General features: G+C 35.9%; 1 protein-coding gene across 3 annotated transcripts in view; it reads right to left on the bottom strand.

Annotated features, from left to right (window-relative positions):
• EMC2 (ER membrane protein complex subunit 2) overlaps positions 1-12,960 on the bottom strand; it is a 70,039-nt gene extending 57,079 nt beyond the window's left edge. The window contains exons 1-3 of one of the 3 annotated variants that reach the window (XM_051970987.1): positions 12,848-12,942; positions 11,401-11,578; positions 1,191-1,304 (exon numbers count right to left, since the gene is read on the bottom strand). In XM_051970987.1, the coding sequence (XP_051826947.1) occupies positions 1,191-1,304; positions 11,401-11,419 (133 nt within the window). In that variant the 5' untranslated portion in view covers positions 11,420-11,578; positions 12,848-12,942. Of the gene's footprint in view, positions 1-1,190; positions 1,305-11,400; positions 11,579-12,469; positions 12,604-12,847 lie in introns of all 3 variants that reach the window. The other 2 variants (XM_051970986.1, XM_051970985.1) reach the window with 2 other exon arrangements.
• Between the last annotated feature and the right edge of the window lie 1,937 nt (positions 12,961-14,897).

Below are 14,897 nucleotides of genomic sequence, written 5' to 3'. Positions count from 1 at the left end.
ATCCTGTTATCCTAAATTATTCTCTGTAATTTTAAATGGAGAATTCTGAATTTATTTCTTGTTGCTTCTGGCCTATTCAAAACTAACAAGATCAAAAGTATCACATGGAACTATTATACCTCTATCCCATCAGGAAATGAGATAAACAGGCCTTCTAAATCCTCAAGCAAAATACTGATAAAAATGACAAATAGGAAATCACCAAGGACAGAACTCACTGCACTCTCAGTACAATGACATCAATCCATTAATCTGACCATAGTTACTCAATCTGCCACAAATATACTGCACTTTATTAATATAGGTATCAAAGATGAGTTGGTCAAATCCTTACTAAAATCAATGTATATATTGGTAAGAAGCAATTTCAGCTATGTAATAAAAGCACTAACAAGACAGATCTCGGAGAAAATTTAAAGATCACCTAGCCCAACTTTAATTTTACAGGATGGAAAAAAAAAAAAACTAGACTCAGGAAAGTGAATAAATTTAATTCAAGATCAAACAGCTAGAAAGTAGCAAAACTATTTTAATTTTTAATCCTCCTCCCTTAATTCTAAAAGCAGGGTTTGGTTTGGTTTGTTTTTTTTTAATTCCAATTACTAGATCAACAAAATTTCTTTAAGGCTACACTAAGGTATATAAAAGCATACTACCACTAAAGTCCTCTTTTAATATCTCACTGTGGTTTGGAAGTAATCTTGGGTTTTTCAAAGTCTAAGGCAATAATAATGATTTCCTGCCAATTATACCAAGCTGGAAATGTTGTAATGACCTAATCAAGTATTTACTGTATCTGTTGCCCAAAGACCAGACAAAATTTGGAAAGTGTTAACCCAGGTTAACTTCAGGGGATGAATTTTTAGTCATAGTAACTCTTGAATATCATCTGCTAAATTAAAGCTAGGTTGCTTATTCACATCAGTAGGGGGGAAAAATCACTGATCTGTGATATAGGGTACACCTAAACATCACCCAAAACAAAATTCAGCAGCTAAAGGATCATATAAAGGAATTCATAACCTGGAATCAACAATGGATAAGTATATGAAAAGTAGGTGATATCTGTAGCTCTTGGGTAGGTCATTTTTTCCTCAACAATCATCCATAAGATTCATCTACTGGCAATTGAGATTATAAAAATATATATAAATGTGTATACTAATATGTTTAAAAAACTAAAAGCTTACCATCATCTCCAAGCTTGGAAGCATATTCATTAATTAACTCCTCTCCAACTTCTACTATCTGCTCACTATTTCGGTAGTTTTCTTCCCTCCATTTTCTCATTTTATCCCGCATTTCTGAAAAACAAAAAAAATTTTTTTGGTCAATAACAAATTCAAAAATGCAAAATCAATTTATAATTAAATGGTTTATAAATTTTAATTAAGATTTTAATTAAAAATTAAATTCAGAGAGGAAGTATAGCATAATGGATAGAGGTGAGACCTTGAGAGTCATTAAGCTCTAGATTAAATTCCTTTTTCAGGTGGATATCAGGTGTGACCACAGGAAAACCACTCAACCTTTCAGTGCCAAAAGCAAGTGAACATATAGAGGAGTGTGACCAAAAAGCTGATCTGTCAGTGAAAACTTTTAGGCTTTGCACCTCGAATAGAAGACTGTATATACAACTTATATAGACTGATTGTACTAATATATGCACACATTACAAAATATGCACAAAAATACCAACTATAAAAGGATAAAATGAATATGAATATTTTTAAGACAAAAATTTTTTTTAAGTTATTAATGATATGGAAAAGTAGTGTGCAGTAGACAAAGAACTTGCCATGAATCTAAGAGATCTGAATTCAATTCCCATTTCCGATATAAACTGACTGTGTGATTCTAAGTAAATGAAACATTTATTAAATACTTATTAAGTGCCAAACATTGTAGATACAAAAAGAAAAAGATAACAATCCCTGTGATCAGAGTTTTAAGAGAGAAGGTCTCTGAAGTGAGGCTACCTGCTTCTTCCTTAGGTGCCTTGCTACTTCAGCAAGGAAGGCATGAGTTTCTGAAGTATGATAGTTGGTTGACCATTGGAGGGTAATTCTGGACACTTTTTCTATAGCAGATGTCTTCTGAGATGATGCCATGAAGGCTGGCCTAGAAATACTGTTGGTTTTGAAATTGCTGCCACTCCAAAGACTTCTGTCTGTTCATGAAAACTGGTCAGCAGTTGTTTTTTATTATTATTATTTTTTTAAATAACTTTTTATTGATAGAACGCATGCCAGGGTAATTTTTTACAGCATTATCCCTTGCATTCACTTCTGTTCCAATTTTCCCCCTCCCTCCCTCCACCCCTTCTCCCAGATGGCAAACAGTCCTTTACATGTTGAATGGATTGCAGTATATCCTAGATACAATATATGAGTGCAGAACCAAACAGTTTTCTTGTTGCACAGGGAGAATTGAATTCAGAAGGTATAAATAACCTGGGAAGAAAAACAAAAATGCAAGCAGTTTATATTCATTTCCCAGTGTTCTTTCTCTGGATGTAGCTGCTTCTGTCCATCTTTGATCAATTAAGGCTCTCTTTATCGAAGAGATCCACTTCCTTCAGAATACATCCTCAAACAGTATCATTGTTGAGGTATATAATGATCTCCTGGTTCTGCTCATTTCACTCAGCATCAGTTCATGTAAGTCTTGCCAATCCTCTCTGTATTCATCCTGCTGGTCATTCCTTACAGAACAATAATATTCCATAACATTCATATACCACAATTTACTCAACCATTCTCCAATTGATGGACATCCTTTCATTTTCCAGTTTCTAGCCACTACAAACAGGGCTGCCACAAACATTTTAGCACATACAGGTCCCTTTCCTTTCTTTAGTATCTCTTTGGGGTATAAGCCCAGTAGAAACACTACTGGATCAAAGGGTATGCACAGTTTGATAACTTTTTGAGCATAGTTCCAAATTGCTCTCCAGAATGGCTGGATGGTCAGCAGTTGTTGCTGCTGGTGATAAGGAATGTAGATTCCACCTCCTCAATGATTTCTTCCCTCAATAAAGAGTACAGGGGCTTTGCTGGAAGCAAATACAGTGGTTTGTAGGGAATTGATATTCTTAAGGCTTTAGGTCTCAGGATACTAGGTTGTCACCATTAAGAGTATAATTTAAGGAGGTCAAAGAAAGAGGAAAAGATCCCATATATATAAAATTATTTATAATAGCAATTTAAGTATTAAAGAACTAGATTGAAAATATTTCTTTATTGGGGGATGGATGAATGAACTGTTATGTTAAACATTATAGAATGTTTCCTTCCATTTCCATTCCATTACATTCCTATGTTAACTGCTTAGAAATTATAAATATGAAGAATTCAAAGAATTTTAGGAGAATTTTATGAAATGATACAAAGCAAATAAAACAATAAAGTAATCGACTACAGGAGCAGAATAAGACATACAATTTTATTCATTGTTAATTTGTTGATTTATTTTGTTTGACTGTATTGGTTTATTCCAAGTTCTACAATAGGAAGCAGTAACAGGCAAATGACTGTAGACATAAAAAAAAAGAATATCAATAAAACATTTTTTAAAATGACTTAATAGAGCAAATTTTAGCCTATTAAGATTCCCCCAGCAATGAGACTGCTATATATATGTTAACTTAACAATTATTTGTCAGTACCAGAAAAACATAAAAGCAGAGGAATGTATACTACTTTAAAAATGTTTGTTAACTATCATGGAAGATTTATTGTACAGGATCAAAGGGGAAAAGATTTCCTTAATTTTGGAGGTGCTAACTTGGAGGGGATACTGTATTAACTTCATAAAGCTACAGATTAAAAAATGTCTTCAATGGTTCAAATGAGAAAATCTTAATAATCTTCTTGGGGAAAAAAAAGTGGAAAAAGCTGCACACTACCCAAAATATGACATACATCTGGATTAATAGTTCATTAATTCATATCTTGGGTAGGCAATACAAATGGACAATGAGCTGGGTCCAAAAAAGAACAGAAACTAGATTAAATTAAGCTTCTTTTTGTATGCCCAGTTAATAGGTACTTAATAAGTATCTGCTGACTGACCAATTTGGAAAATTGTACTTCACTGATGGCCCAAAGTCTAATTTTTTAAAAAACATTACTATTCTCACAACAGTGGTATATGACTGTAGTTCATCAAACCTCGTCATCTTCCAGAGAATCAAAATTGCCAGCAATACAAAAAAAAAATGGACAAAGACGATTACCAATAATGACTTGCAAATAATAAGTAGAAAATACTTGTATTTTATTTAACAGGGCCCTCAAACACCAAGGCAATTATTAACTCTATCCATCCCATCTCTCTATAAGAGATAGCCCCTTCTGTCTTTTTCACTCTATCTTCAATCTCTCCCTGTTGTCTAAAAACAAGCCCATGTCTCCATGCTCAAAAAGCCAACAATTGATTCTATTACACCCATGGCTATTGTCGTCTATATTGTATGTCCTTTGTAGCTGAATTCCTTGAGAAGACTGTAATAAATGCATGAAAGTTCTCTCCTCTCATTCTTTTTAACCACTTACAATCCAGTTTCCAATCCCATCATTCCACCAAAACTGCTCTGTTCAAAAATTAATGATCTCTAACTAAACAAATACTTTTTTTCTCAATCCTCATTCTTCTTGACCCTGCACACTATCGATCACCCTCATCTCCTTAATATTTTTTTCTCTCTAGGTTTTTGAGACAACACTCTCTCCGTAGTCTTCCTACCTATTCAAACTAGTCCTTTTCAGTCTCTTTTGCAGGATTCCCATTCAGGTCAAATCATCAGATCATTTTTATGATGATAAATATGAAATCTACTCATCCTGCCCTATTACTCTTCTCACTAGCTTCCAGCTTCCACCTTCCTATTACTACAAAAATTATCACCAGTCCAATCTCCCAGTTCCTCAGGTTCACAACTTGGCGGTTATCCTCAACTTCTCTCTTTCACCTCCTATATTCAATTTGTTGCCAAAGCCTATTTATTTTACCATCTCAATATGCCCTCTTGTTTCTTCTGATAATGCTACCATCCTGATATAGGCCCTTGTACATTTAGATTATTATAATAGCTTGCTGATGGGTCAGCCTATCTCATGTCTCTCCACATTCCAATTCATTCTCCATTCAGCCACCAAAGGGATTTTGCTAAAGCATAAGTTTGACCATTTCATTTTCCATTCCCCTTACTAATAAACTCCAATGGCTCTCTATTACTTCCAAGAGAAAATACAAATGCTTTGTTTGACTTTCAAAGCCCTTTATAACCAAATCACCTCCTACTTTTACCTTCTTCTTTCATATCTTATGCCCTATAAAATACTCTTCTATAGAGTAACAATGACTGGCCTCTCTGGTGTTCCACAAACAAGATACTCCTCTGTGCTCAGACCCTTTTCTGTCCCTTCTCTGTTTGGAGGTCTCTCACATCTCACAGTTGCCACTGGCTTCCTTTAAATCCCAACTAATATTCTATCTATTACAGAAAGTCTTTTCCATTGCCCCACTTCCAGGAGGATTCCTTCCTTTATAAAGACTACTTGCCTCCTGTCTCATTTATTAGACTGTGAGGTCCTTAAGGACTGGGACCGTCTTTTAGTTCATTTTGTAACCCCAACATTTTATATAGTGTCTAACACATAGTAAGCTCTTAAGTGCTTATTGACTGACTAAAAGTCATATTAAATTATAAAAATTTAATGATAGTTTTTCAGAGAATATTTTCTCATTCAAAGTCTTTTAATCTCAAACTTTACACACCTGTAAAAAATAATTTTCAGAAATTTGGTTAATCTTATTAAAGTCTACATTTCTGTAAAACCTTGGAGTAACTTCATTATCTTCCTTATATTCAATCAAGCACAGCACCTAAGAGCACTTTGAAATATGTCTAGAATTCCTCTCCATTCCTATTACTTCCTATCATCAACTCTTATTAGCAGACTTAGACTAATTCCATAACCAATTAGCATTTAAAATATTCTAGGTACTGTGCTAAGTATTGGAGATATAAAGAAAAAAACAGTCCTTGATCTTGGGTAGCCCACAAGTTAATAGAGGAAGACAATATGAAAATAGCTAGGCACAAACAAGATATGTACTAAGTTTTGGGGAAGAAATCTCAGAAGGGCACTAAGACCTACAAGACAAGAAAAGTCTCCTGCAGAAGGTGCAGGCTTCTTTTAAGCATGAAGAAAGCCAACTAAATTATGAGGAAGTAGGAAGGGTGAAGAGGAAGTACAGCATTCAAGGAACGGCAGGCAGGTCACCCTATATTGTAGGCTGTATGAGTTATTAGGAAGAGGAAAGAAGGGAGGTCATCATAGGAAACAAAGTATAAGACTGAGAAGATAGGAAAGTTTATGAAAAGCTTTATATGCCAAATAGAGGATTTTGTATTTCATCCAGGTAACATAAGCCTTCTTAAACTCTGATCCTAAAGATCTATCTTCCTTAGAGATGTCAGATCCTGAACATTACTACCAGATACATCTTTCAAAAATAAAAACAAACAAAAAACTGCAATATATTAGAAGCAATGTGACATAGTACAGTGGGATCAAATATCCAGTAATCACACAGGGCCAAATCAGATTAAAATATAATTGAGAAATATTTCACAAAATAAAAATTCAACAGAACATGTAAATATGTGGTTTTCTAAGTCAATATGTGGCCAGCTGTATAGTTTAGAGGCCCCTGCTTCTATTTGAGTTTGACCTCACTAGAATAGTAGACACTCAAATCAAACACCAACCAATTGCTAACTACAGGGCAGACAACTAATCCTTTGCATTCTGGTAAAGGAAGAGGTGGCATTTATCAAATGAATAAAATCACCATCTACCTCAAGAATCATACCTCCTTTCTTACCCAAAAGGAAAAAACATGCAATGTTTTACTATGAAAGACTTAGTTCTTCTCAGTGGTTCAGTGATCCAAGGCAATTCTAATAAACTTTGAATAAAAAATGCCATTTGCATCCAGAAAAAGATCTATGGAGATTGAATGTAAATCAACACACACTCTGTTCATTTCTGAGGGAAAAAAAAAGAGGAAAAGACTGTTCCCCAGATCATTTGGTCCCTGATGCCATCCTATGTTTTCCATCACTGAGGAAAGCAACCCCTGTGGAGAGGTAGCCCACCATCAACACTAGTCACAGACCAACTACCAAGGATAAGCAAGTAAACCACAAATTCTTAGGAATACTAGCACCCTCCTTCCCCTCCCACCCAAGTTTACCAGGGTCTTTACTATTTCCCTTCAAGGCCCCACAGTTATTTAGAGAAGCAAAGCTGTTATCCAATAAAAGCTTCTGTAGGTGCCATAGCCTGTCTCTTCAGGGTACCAAAGAGGTTCTCAACAAACAAAGTCTTGAACACTGTTAAACACTAAACCTAAGAACATCATATATGCTTTTGTCAGTGGAAATGGCATTAAAAGATGCTTTACTTTGCCTTTCCATGCTAAATGTTATGGGAACTTTCCATTTAAAATACAAATGAAATCTCCTATGTTTGTTTCCTCCATTAGAAGTTAAGGTACCAGAGAACAGAAGATAGTACCATTTTTGAATCCCCATTGCTTGGTACTGGGCTTCAAACATATAACTATTTAAAAACTTTTAAAAAACTCATTCATTCAAATCCTTCCCTGATATCAGTTTTATGACTGTGCAAGTCACTGGATTCAATAAGTATCTATTATGTCCTAGATAATTGGAATACAAAAAAAGGGGAAAAAAGCTTCTGCCCTTGAAGTTACTTTCTATCAGAGCTAATAACACATATATAGATAAAGAAATGCAAAATACAGACAAAATAATTTTGAAAAGAGAGAACATAAAGAGGAGTAGAAATCAAAATACCTTTCTGAACAGATTTCTTTCAAATATATTCGACTCCCATATTGATATACCCAGTCCAGTGATTATATAAACCTTCATTCCAGATCCTGTACTGCATTCTTCCTCATTTCTATCCACCTAAGCCTCTTCTAGTGTTCTCTTCCATATCTAGTAAACTTGTTTTCATCTTAATGTCTTTTCTTCCTATTTCCCTCCTCCTACTGATTCTCAATGAGACCTGGCTCTCTCATAATTGGACACATTCTAAGAATTAGTTGCATTTTCACTTGTACCCCTTTATTAAAAAAAAAAAAAAAGCTATGTTTTATCTAGAGTCACACAACTAGAAAATGTGTGAAACAGAATTTGAACAAGTCTTCCTAATTACAAGTTCATGGCTTTATTCACTATACTAGCTAGCTGCTATGTCCACAGTATAATCATATTAGATATGTAACTAGACAAATTACTTGAGTCTAAGTCTTGTTCTGTCAGGTGTAAAACAGGGATAATAACACTTATATTACTTATCCCAAGGATTTATAGGGAAAATACTAAGTAAATCTTGGTGTATAAAATAAATGTGAACTAATTATGAAATGCCACATCTTCTGCTGGTCCTTATTTGTTTCACATATATCTTGTCTTCCCATCTAGATTTTAAGACAAATGAACAAATATTTATTAAGTGCCTTCTATGTGCTAGGCACAGTGCTAAGATCAGATGACACACATAAAAAGGGAAAAAAATAAAGTCCTGACACCAGGGTCTCACTTTCTAACAGGGGAAAATCACTGGCAAATGACTACAACTTTTGTAGGAAGTAGGACTTGAGCTGAGTCCATGAAGAAAAATAAGAGGCAGTAGTCAAAGCATAGAGATAACCAGTGATTGAGCCCTGAGATGAGTATACAATGAAATAAAGAGCAGGAAGGCCAGTGTTTCTGAACTGTAGAGTATATGGAAGGGAGTACTATATAGGAATATTGGAAAGGGACCAGGTTACAAAGGCTAAACAGATTCTGGAGATGATAAGGAATTTCTGGAGTTCAAGGAGTAGAACAACATAATTGAAGCTTGTGTTTTAAAAGAAAGTCACTTTTGCAATTGAATAGAGGAATGATTAAGAATCCAGGGAAATTTCAAGCAAGAGATGTTATAAAGTTAAAATCAACTTGGCAATGCACAGGATATGAGAGGTGAGAGTGAATGAATAATCAAGTGAATTTGAGCAACAGGAAGAATGGTGGTGCCTTTAATAGTTATGTAGTAGAAGAGAGGACAATTGAGGAACAAAGGTAATGAGTTTTATTTTGGATAAGGTAAGTTTGAGGTATCTATTGTACAAAAGGCAATTAAAGATAGAAGATTGATAGTCAGATAAGAGCCTAGGGCTAGCCAAATAAAATTAGGAATCATTTACATACAGATAACTGAATTTATGGGAGCTGACAAGATCACAGAGTAATACAGTGAAGACAGAGAAAAGGCCCCAGAATAGAACATCCTGGGACTAGATAGCTGGAAATACCTGATGTTAGTAGTTGTGACCTACAGGAGAATCAGCAAGAGGCTGAGGTAGAAGAACCAAAAGAAAACTTTCATTAAAAAATCTAGGGAAAAAAGAATATCAAGAAAAGGGCAAGTAAGAAGGTCAAAAACTGCAGAGAGGTCAAGGACAAGGACTGTTAAAAAGGTCAGTAGATTTGGCCAATAATAGAGCAAAGGAGATGGAGACATGGCTTCAAGATTGCCTTTCTACTTTGCAAAGACACAAATCTGTGGGTATTTTAAGTACAAATATTTCAAAGCATAGTTAAATTTTGGAGGGAGCAGTTTCAATTGAAAGGTGAGATAAGAACCCTTAATGCAGAAGCTTTAGGACCATTTAGAACAATGGCATAAAACTTTAATAGAAATGGGGACCACTTATCAATACATAAGGATTCCTGAAGGACTATATACTGACTTGGTTTTAAAATATGATAAGATCTTTGTTTTGCTGTATCTTTATTTTGTTAACTATTTCCCAAATACATTTTATTGCAAGTTTGACAGCTCTGTTTTAGAAGATAGATGTGGAAATACCTATTTTGGAATACCCAAGAGCTCTTTTTATTTCCCAGGTCTTTTTGGCAGCCTAGTAAAGATTATGGATCTCCTTTCAGAATAATATTTTTAAATACACAAAATAAATTACAAAGGATTTAAAGGAAATTAATTATATCTAAATGGTTACACAAATATATGTATGCATGTGTGTATGTATATGTACATACATACATTATACATATACACACACACACACTGAAATAGATATATATTTCAAATACCTCAGGTTAAGTGTCCCTGCCTGTTTTGATCAAAACCTCTTACTTTAGACAAGACAATGTAATCAGATAATATCAAATAATATCCCAAAGACAGAGATGCTTCACGGCAGAAGAAAGGCTCACCACTAAAGTCTACTAACTGCCAGGTAATTTATATATACCCATTTTACTGATCAAAAAACAACTTGCTCAAATCATATAGCTAGTTATTGAACTAGCCACACCTAGAATAACTCTAAATTCTAATCCATGTTCTTCCTTTTCCATTGGTTTCTGAAAAAATTATTGATGGTTATACACTAAAATCTTGCTCATGTTTATTATTCTTCCAAATACTCTAAAGTACAAAAGTAGTTTGCTTTTGTTTTTCCATCAGATAAAGTAATAAAATATAACTTCCTCCCTTCCCAAGTCAAGCAGTAAGCCAAAGTGCTGAAATAAACATTCAAGTCCTCAACTTGCCAAGGCATTGTTTATACCATCAAGGAAAGATTTCTAGTCTTCCAGAAGCTTCTTAAGAAGCTAACTCTGAAAATCTAATTCAGAGGGCTCCTAGAGATCATCTTTCTAGGCAGCCTTCCATCAAAATATTTTATCTGAAACAGATTCAAGTTACCAAAAATACTTTACTTATCTCATAATAAATAAATAAGAACAAGGAGACACTTGTACAGGGATGTAAGACTTACACCATGTTTTGATACCCATACATTTAGACACATATCCACAAACCTGTAGGATTAGAAGATAGATATAACTGAAACCTAGGCTTAGAGAAGTTTAGTGACTTGCCTGCCCATAGTGACATAAAAAATGAACCCAGTTCTTTCCACGCTCAGGACTACCTGACATGCCAGAAGCTCTTAAAAACATTTTTGTCCTGTGGTGAAATAGAGAATGACCAATGGACAACCTGCATCCAGCATGTTATACATACTATGTTAAATGACCTAGATCAAGATCTTTTAGTAATATGATAAAGCCTATGAACCTCTTCTCAGAATGATGTTTTTAAATATGTAAAGTACATAGGATTACAAAGGAAACCAATTTATTGAAACTTATCAAAATATATTTTAAAGTAAATTCACATATTTCAGGTTGAGAATGCCCCCTTTCAATAAATTCCAGTGGTTACTTATGACCTCCTGTTTGGCATTCAAAGCCCTTCTTTAACGTGCCCCTCCCCCCCTTACCTTTTTGGTCTTTTTCCATCTTCCTCTCTAACACTCTTTGATCCACTAAGTGGCCTGTGTTATTCTTTGCACATTTTCTTGTTGTTGTACATTATTACTGTTGATCACCCAGGCCTGGAATTCACTTTCTCTTCATCTCTATATCTCTGGCTTCCTTAAAGTCCAATCCAAAGCCCACCTATTACAAAAAAGCTTTAAATGAACTGCTTTAATGCTAGGTCCTTTCTTCAATAGATCACATATACGTTATCTACCCATCTTTCTATCACATGTCTCTCCTTATTCTAATTCATTCTCCATTTACTTAGTGAAGAAATCTTCCTCAAGTAAAGGTTCTTCATTATCCTCCTCCCTCTTCAATAAACTCCAGTAGCTCTTTATTGCAGAAAAAAGCAAATACAAAGTGTTGGCATTCAAAGCCTGCATAATCTTGCTCCCTTCAACTTTTCTTTCTCACACTTTATGCCACACCACACACTATTTGATCCCAGTGACACTCAATATCTCAGTTCTGCATTTTTCCTAAACCTTGGAATTTTTTCCCTTCTCCATTCGACTCCCCAGGCTTCTTCCAAGTTGCACCGAAAATCCCATCTTTTATTGGAAATTTTCCCCAACGTTCCCCGTTAATTTTTTCCTACTTATTCTGTATATAGTTTGCTTTGTGTATATTTGTTTGCATGTTGTTTCCCTATTAGAGGCTAAATTCCCTAAGGACTGTTGAGTCTTCTTGTATCTCTAACTTTTAATACAGCGCCTGGTACATAGCAGGGGTAGAATAAATGGTTAGTGACCGACCTAGAAACCTATCACGTAGCTGTTCTAAGAATTCTGTCATTTTTAAGGACTTCCAGGCATACAAATGTGCCCTAGTCAAGCACAGTGATGAGCAGGTCAAAAAGGAATACGTTCCAGGGTAAATGCTGGCCTAGAATTTCTCACCCACTGATAGTCCTCCAGTGAGCAAAGGCAATGAATTTTGGGGTCAGATGAAACAAATGGGGAATAATGGAGCTTTTAAAGACAATATATGAGAGCAAGCCATGAGCCCAGGGACTTTTCAACAAACCTTCCCGATCAGTCTGCTGTTCCCTCCGGAACCCAGTGTGCATCCCTGGTCCGATCCAAGTCACTTTCACTGCCTCCGTGGATGCAGTGAGAGGAATTTACCTACGCCGCATGGCGCCCAGACGAAGAGGCAACCTGGGGTCGGTAGGACAACTTAGTCAGCAAATCCAGGAGCCAATGCAGAGGGACTCCCCTAGGACCACGGCCCCAGGCCTAGGCCGGGGTCCGCCCGAGACCCTGCCTCAGCTCGGACAGTTAGAAGCAGAGAAAGGGATCCCGCAGGAAGACCCACAGGACCCAATCTCTAAGGACAATTATGGGGCTGACCCTTTGGGCTGACCCTTTTGCACCCTTCCAATCTCAATCTCTAAACAGTTACCTTCCCAGGTCACGTCGTAGAGCTCGGAAACCTTCGCCATCTTCCTCAAGCCTAGAATCACTGAAGAGGAGGGCTTGCGTGAAGGCATCACATGACTAGCGCCGTGAGCGGTAGCTGATGACGTATTCGCGAGTCCATTGGCCTAGATTCTGGGAAGGAGGCGGGCGTGGATGATAATGATGCACGTGGACCTGCTCGGCGGCGGCTTGGAATGAGGAGGCGGAGACACGCAGGGGCGGAACTAAGCAAAGGGGCGGAGGAAGGCCGGGATGACAGGTATAGGAAATTCGCGGCGCAAGCTCCCGGGATTTTGTTCGTTTCTGACGTGTGATTTTCCTTTATTGATTATTAATAATTAGATAGATGGTAGCTAGATAGACAGACAGACAGAGAGGTAGATGGATAGGTAAGTAGGTAGGTAGGTAGACAGACAGGTAAGTAGGTAGGTAGAAAGGTAGATAAATAGATAACACACATACATACATAGACCATAGACATGAAATGCTTTGGACAAATCAGTAAATCTCTCTCATATTTTGTTTTCTCATTTCTCATCAACAGTTATATACAAACAAGATTACATTTGTATAGATGTGTGTATTTATAAATGTATATGGTTTATAGATATATATAATTTTGTTTGTTTTAGTCTTTGCCTCCCCCTTTATGCTGACGTCATAGACCATCATATGCCTTTTTTGTGTGTCCCCAGCACTTAGTGCAGTGCTTGGCACTAAATAAATGCTTGTTGACTGATGGACAGACTTCTACCTCTCATTATAAATGCCTTTTAAAAAAAAAATTTCATGTTTACTTTCTCTCTTATGCCTTAAAATTTAAAGCTTTTTAAAAGTTTGTAACAAAGTGGCTTAAAATAGAGGCCAAAAAATGAATTTGAAATTGAGGAAAATAGTGTTCAAATGTTCTTTTAATGACTATATATGTGATTATGAAAAATCACCTAAACCACTCTAACCCTCAATTGCTTCATAAAATGGAGAGAAGATGAAAGGGACCTAATTCACAGACTTGCCTTGTGCCCAGCTAGCCACTTGGGAAAAAGAAAAGAATAAAAAGAGGAAGAAAATTCGAGGAAAACCCCAGAAATCAATGTGCAAATTGTTGTCACCATCAACTCCTTGATAGCATCACTGCAAGTCACTGGCAGGCTCTAGAATCCGAGTGCACATTGGCTGCCTAGGCTTTCTTGCTGGTACTGAAAATCGCCACCAGGTATTTCCAAGCTCTACGAAACCAGGGAAGGCAAGGAAAGTGAAAAGAGGCTATGAGACTTATCAAATTTTACATATGTAAAGCATTTTGTAAATTTGAAAACACTTAAAAGTTACTTTATGCTGCTTTTATTATTACCAATGCTCTCTGTCCAGTTGTCTCCTGGAGGCCACCGCTTCCGTTTTCTCAACATAATATCACTTCCTGCCTCTAAACTTTAATTGCTAGGTCCCAGTTTCTAATTTTATTTTCATCTATACCTAATTTTCCCCTTTGAAACCTAACCACAAATTTATCAATTTCCTTAGATTTCCATGTTTTAATCTACTCCAAGTCCAAACCCCTATTCAACACAAAGCACATCCATACAATCAAAAGCCTGAAAAGATCTTAAATATCACTTAGTCTAATTCATTTGGAAAAACCTGTAAGTTTCTCAGGTTGAAAATTCAGTTTCATAGGAATTAAGTGACTTTCCCAAGTTTGTACCTACACACATGGTAAAATCCAAGAGCTGAAATGTAAACCTAAGTTCTCTTACTCCAAAGCCAGTCTTTTTTCCCTTAAGGTTTACAAAGAGGTATTAAACAAATAAATGTACACACATACACATACTGTGAATGTACAGATATATATATGTGTACATATACACATGTATTATATATATGCATACATGTATTTGTGTGTATAAAATTCCATTTCACTCTCATAACAACTCTATGAGATAGGTTCTATGAGAAAACTGAGACCAAAATCAACTAAGTATCTTATCCAGAATCAGAGTTCCTAAGTGTCCTAAGGGATACTCATTTCCTAA

Source organism: Antechinus flavipes, chromosome 1 (assembly GCF_016432865.1).
Source record: "Antechinus flavipes isolate AdamAnt ecotype Samford, QLD, Australia chromosome 1, AdamAnt_v2, whole genome shotgun sequence".
Lineage (NCBI taxonomy): Eukaryota > Metazoa > Chordata > Mammalia > Dasyuromorphia > Dasyuridae > Antechinus > Antechinus flavipes.
Note: the sequence above shows the minus strand (reverse complement) of the source record. Positions and strands in the feature narration are given on the sequence as shown.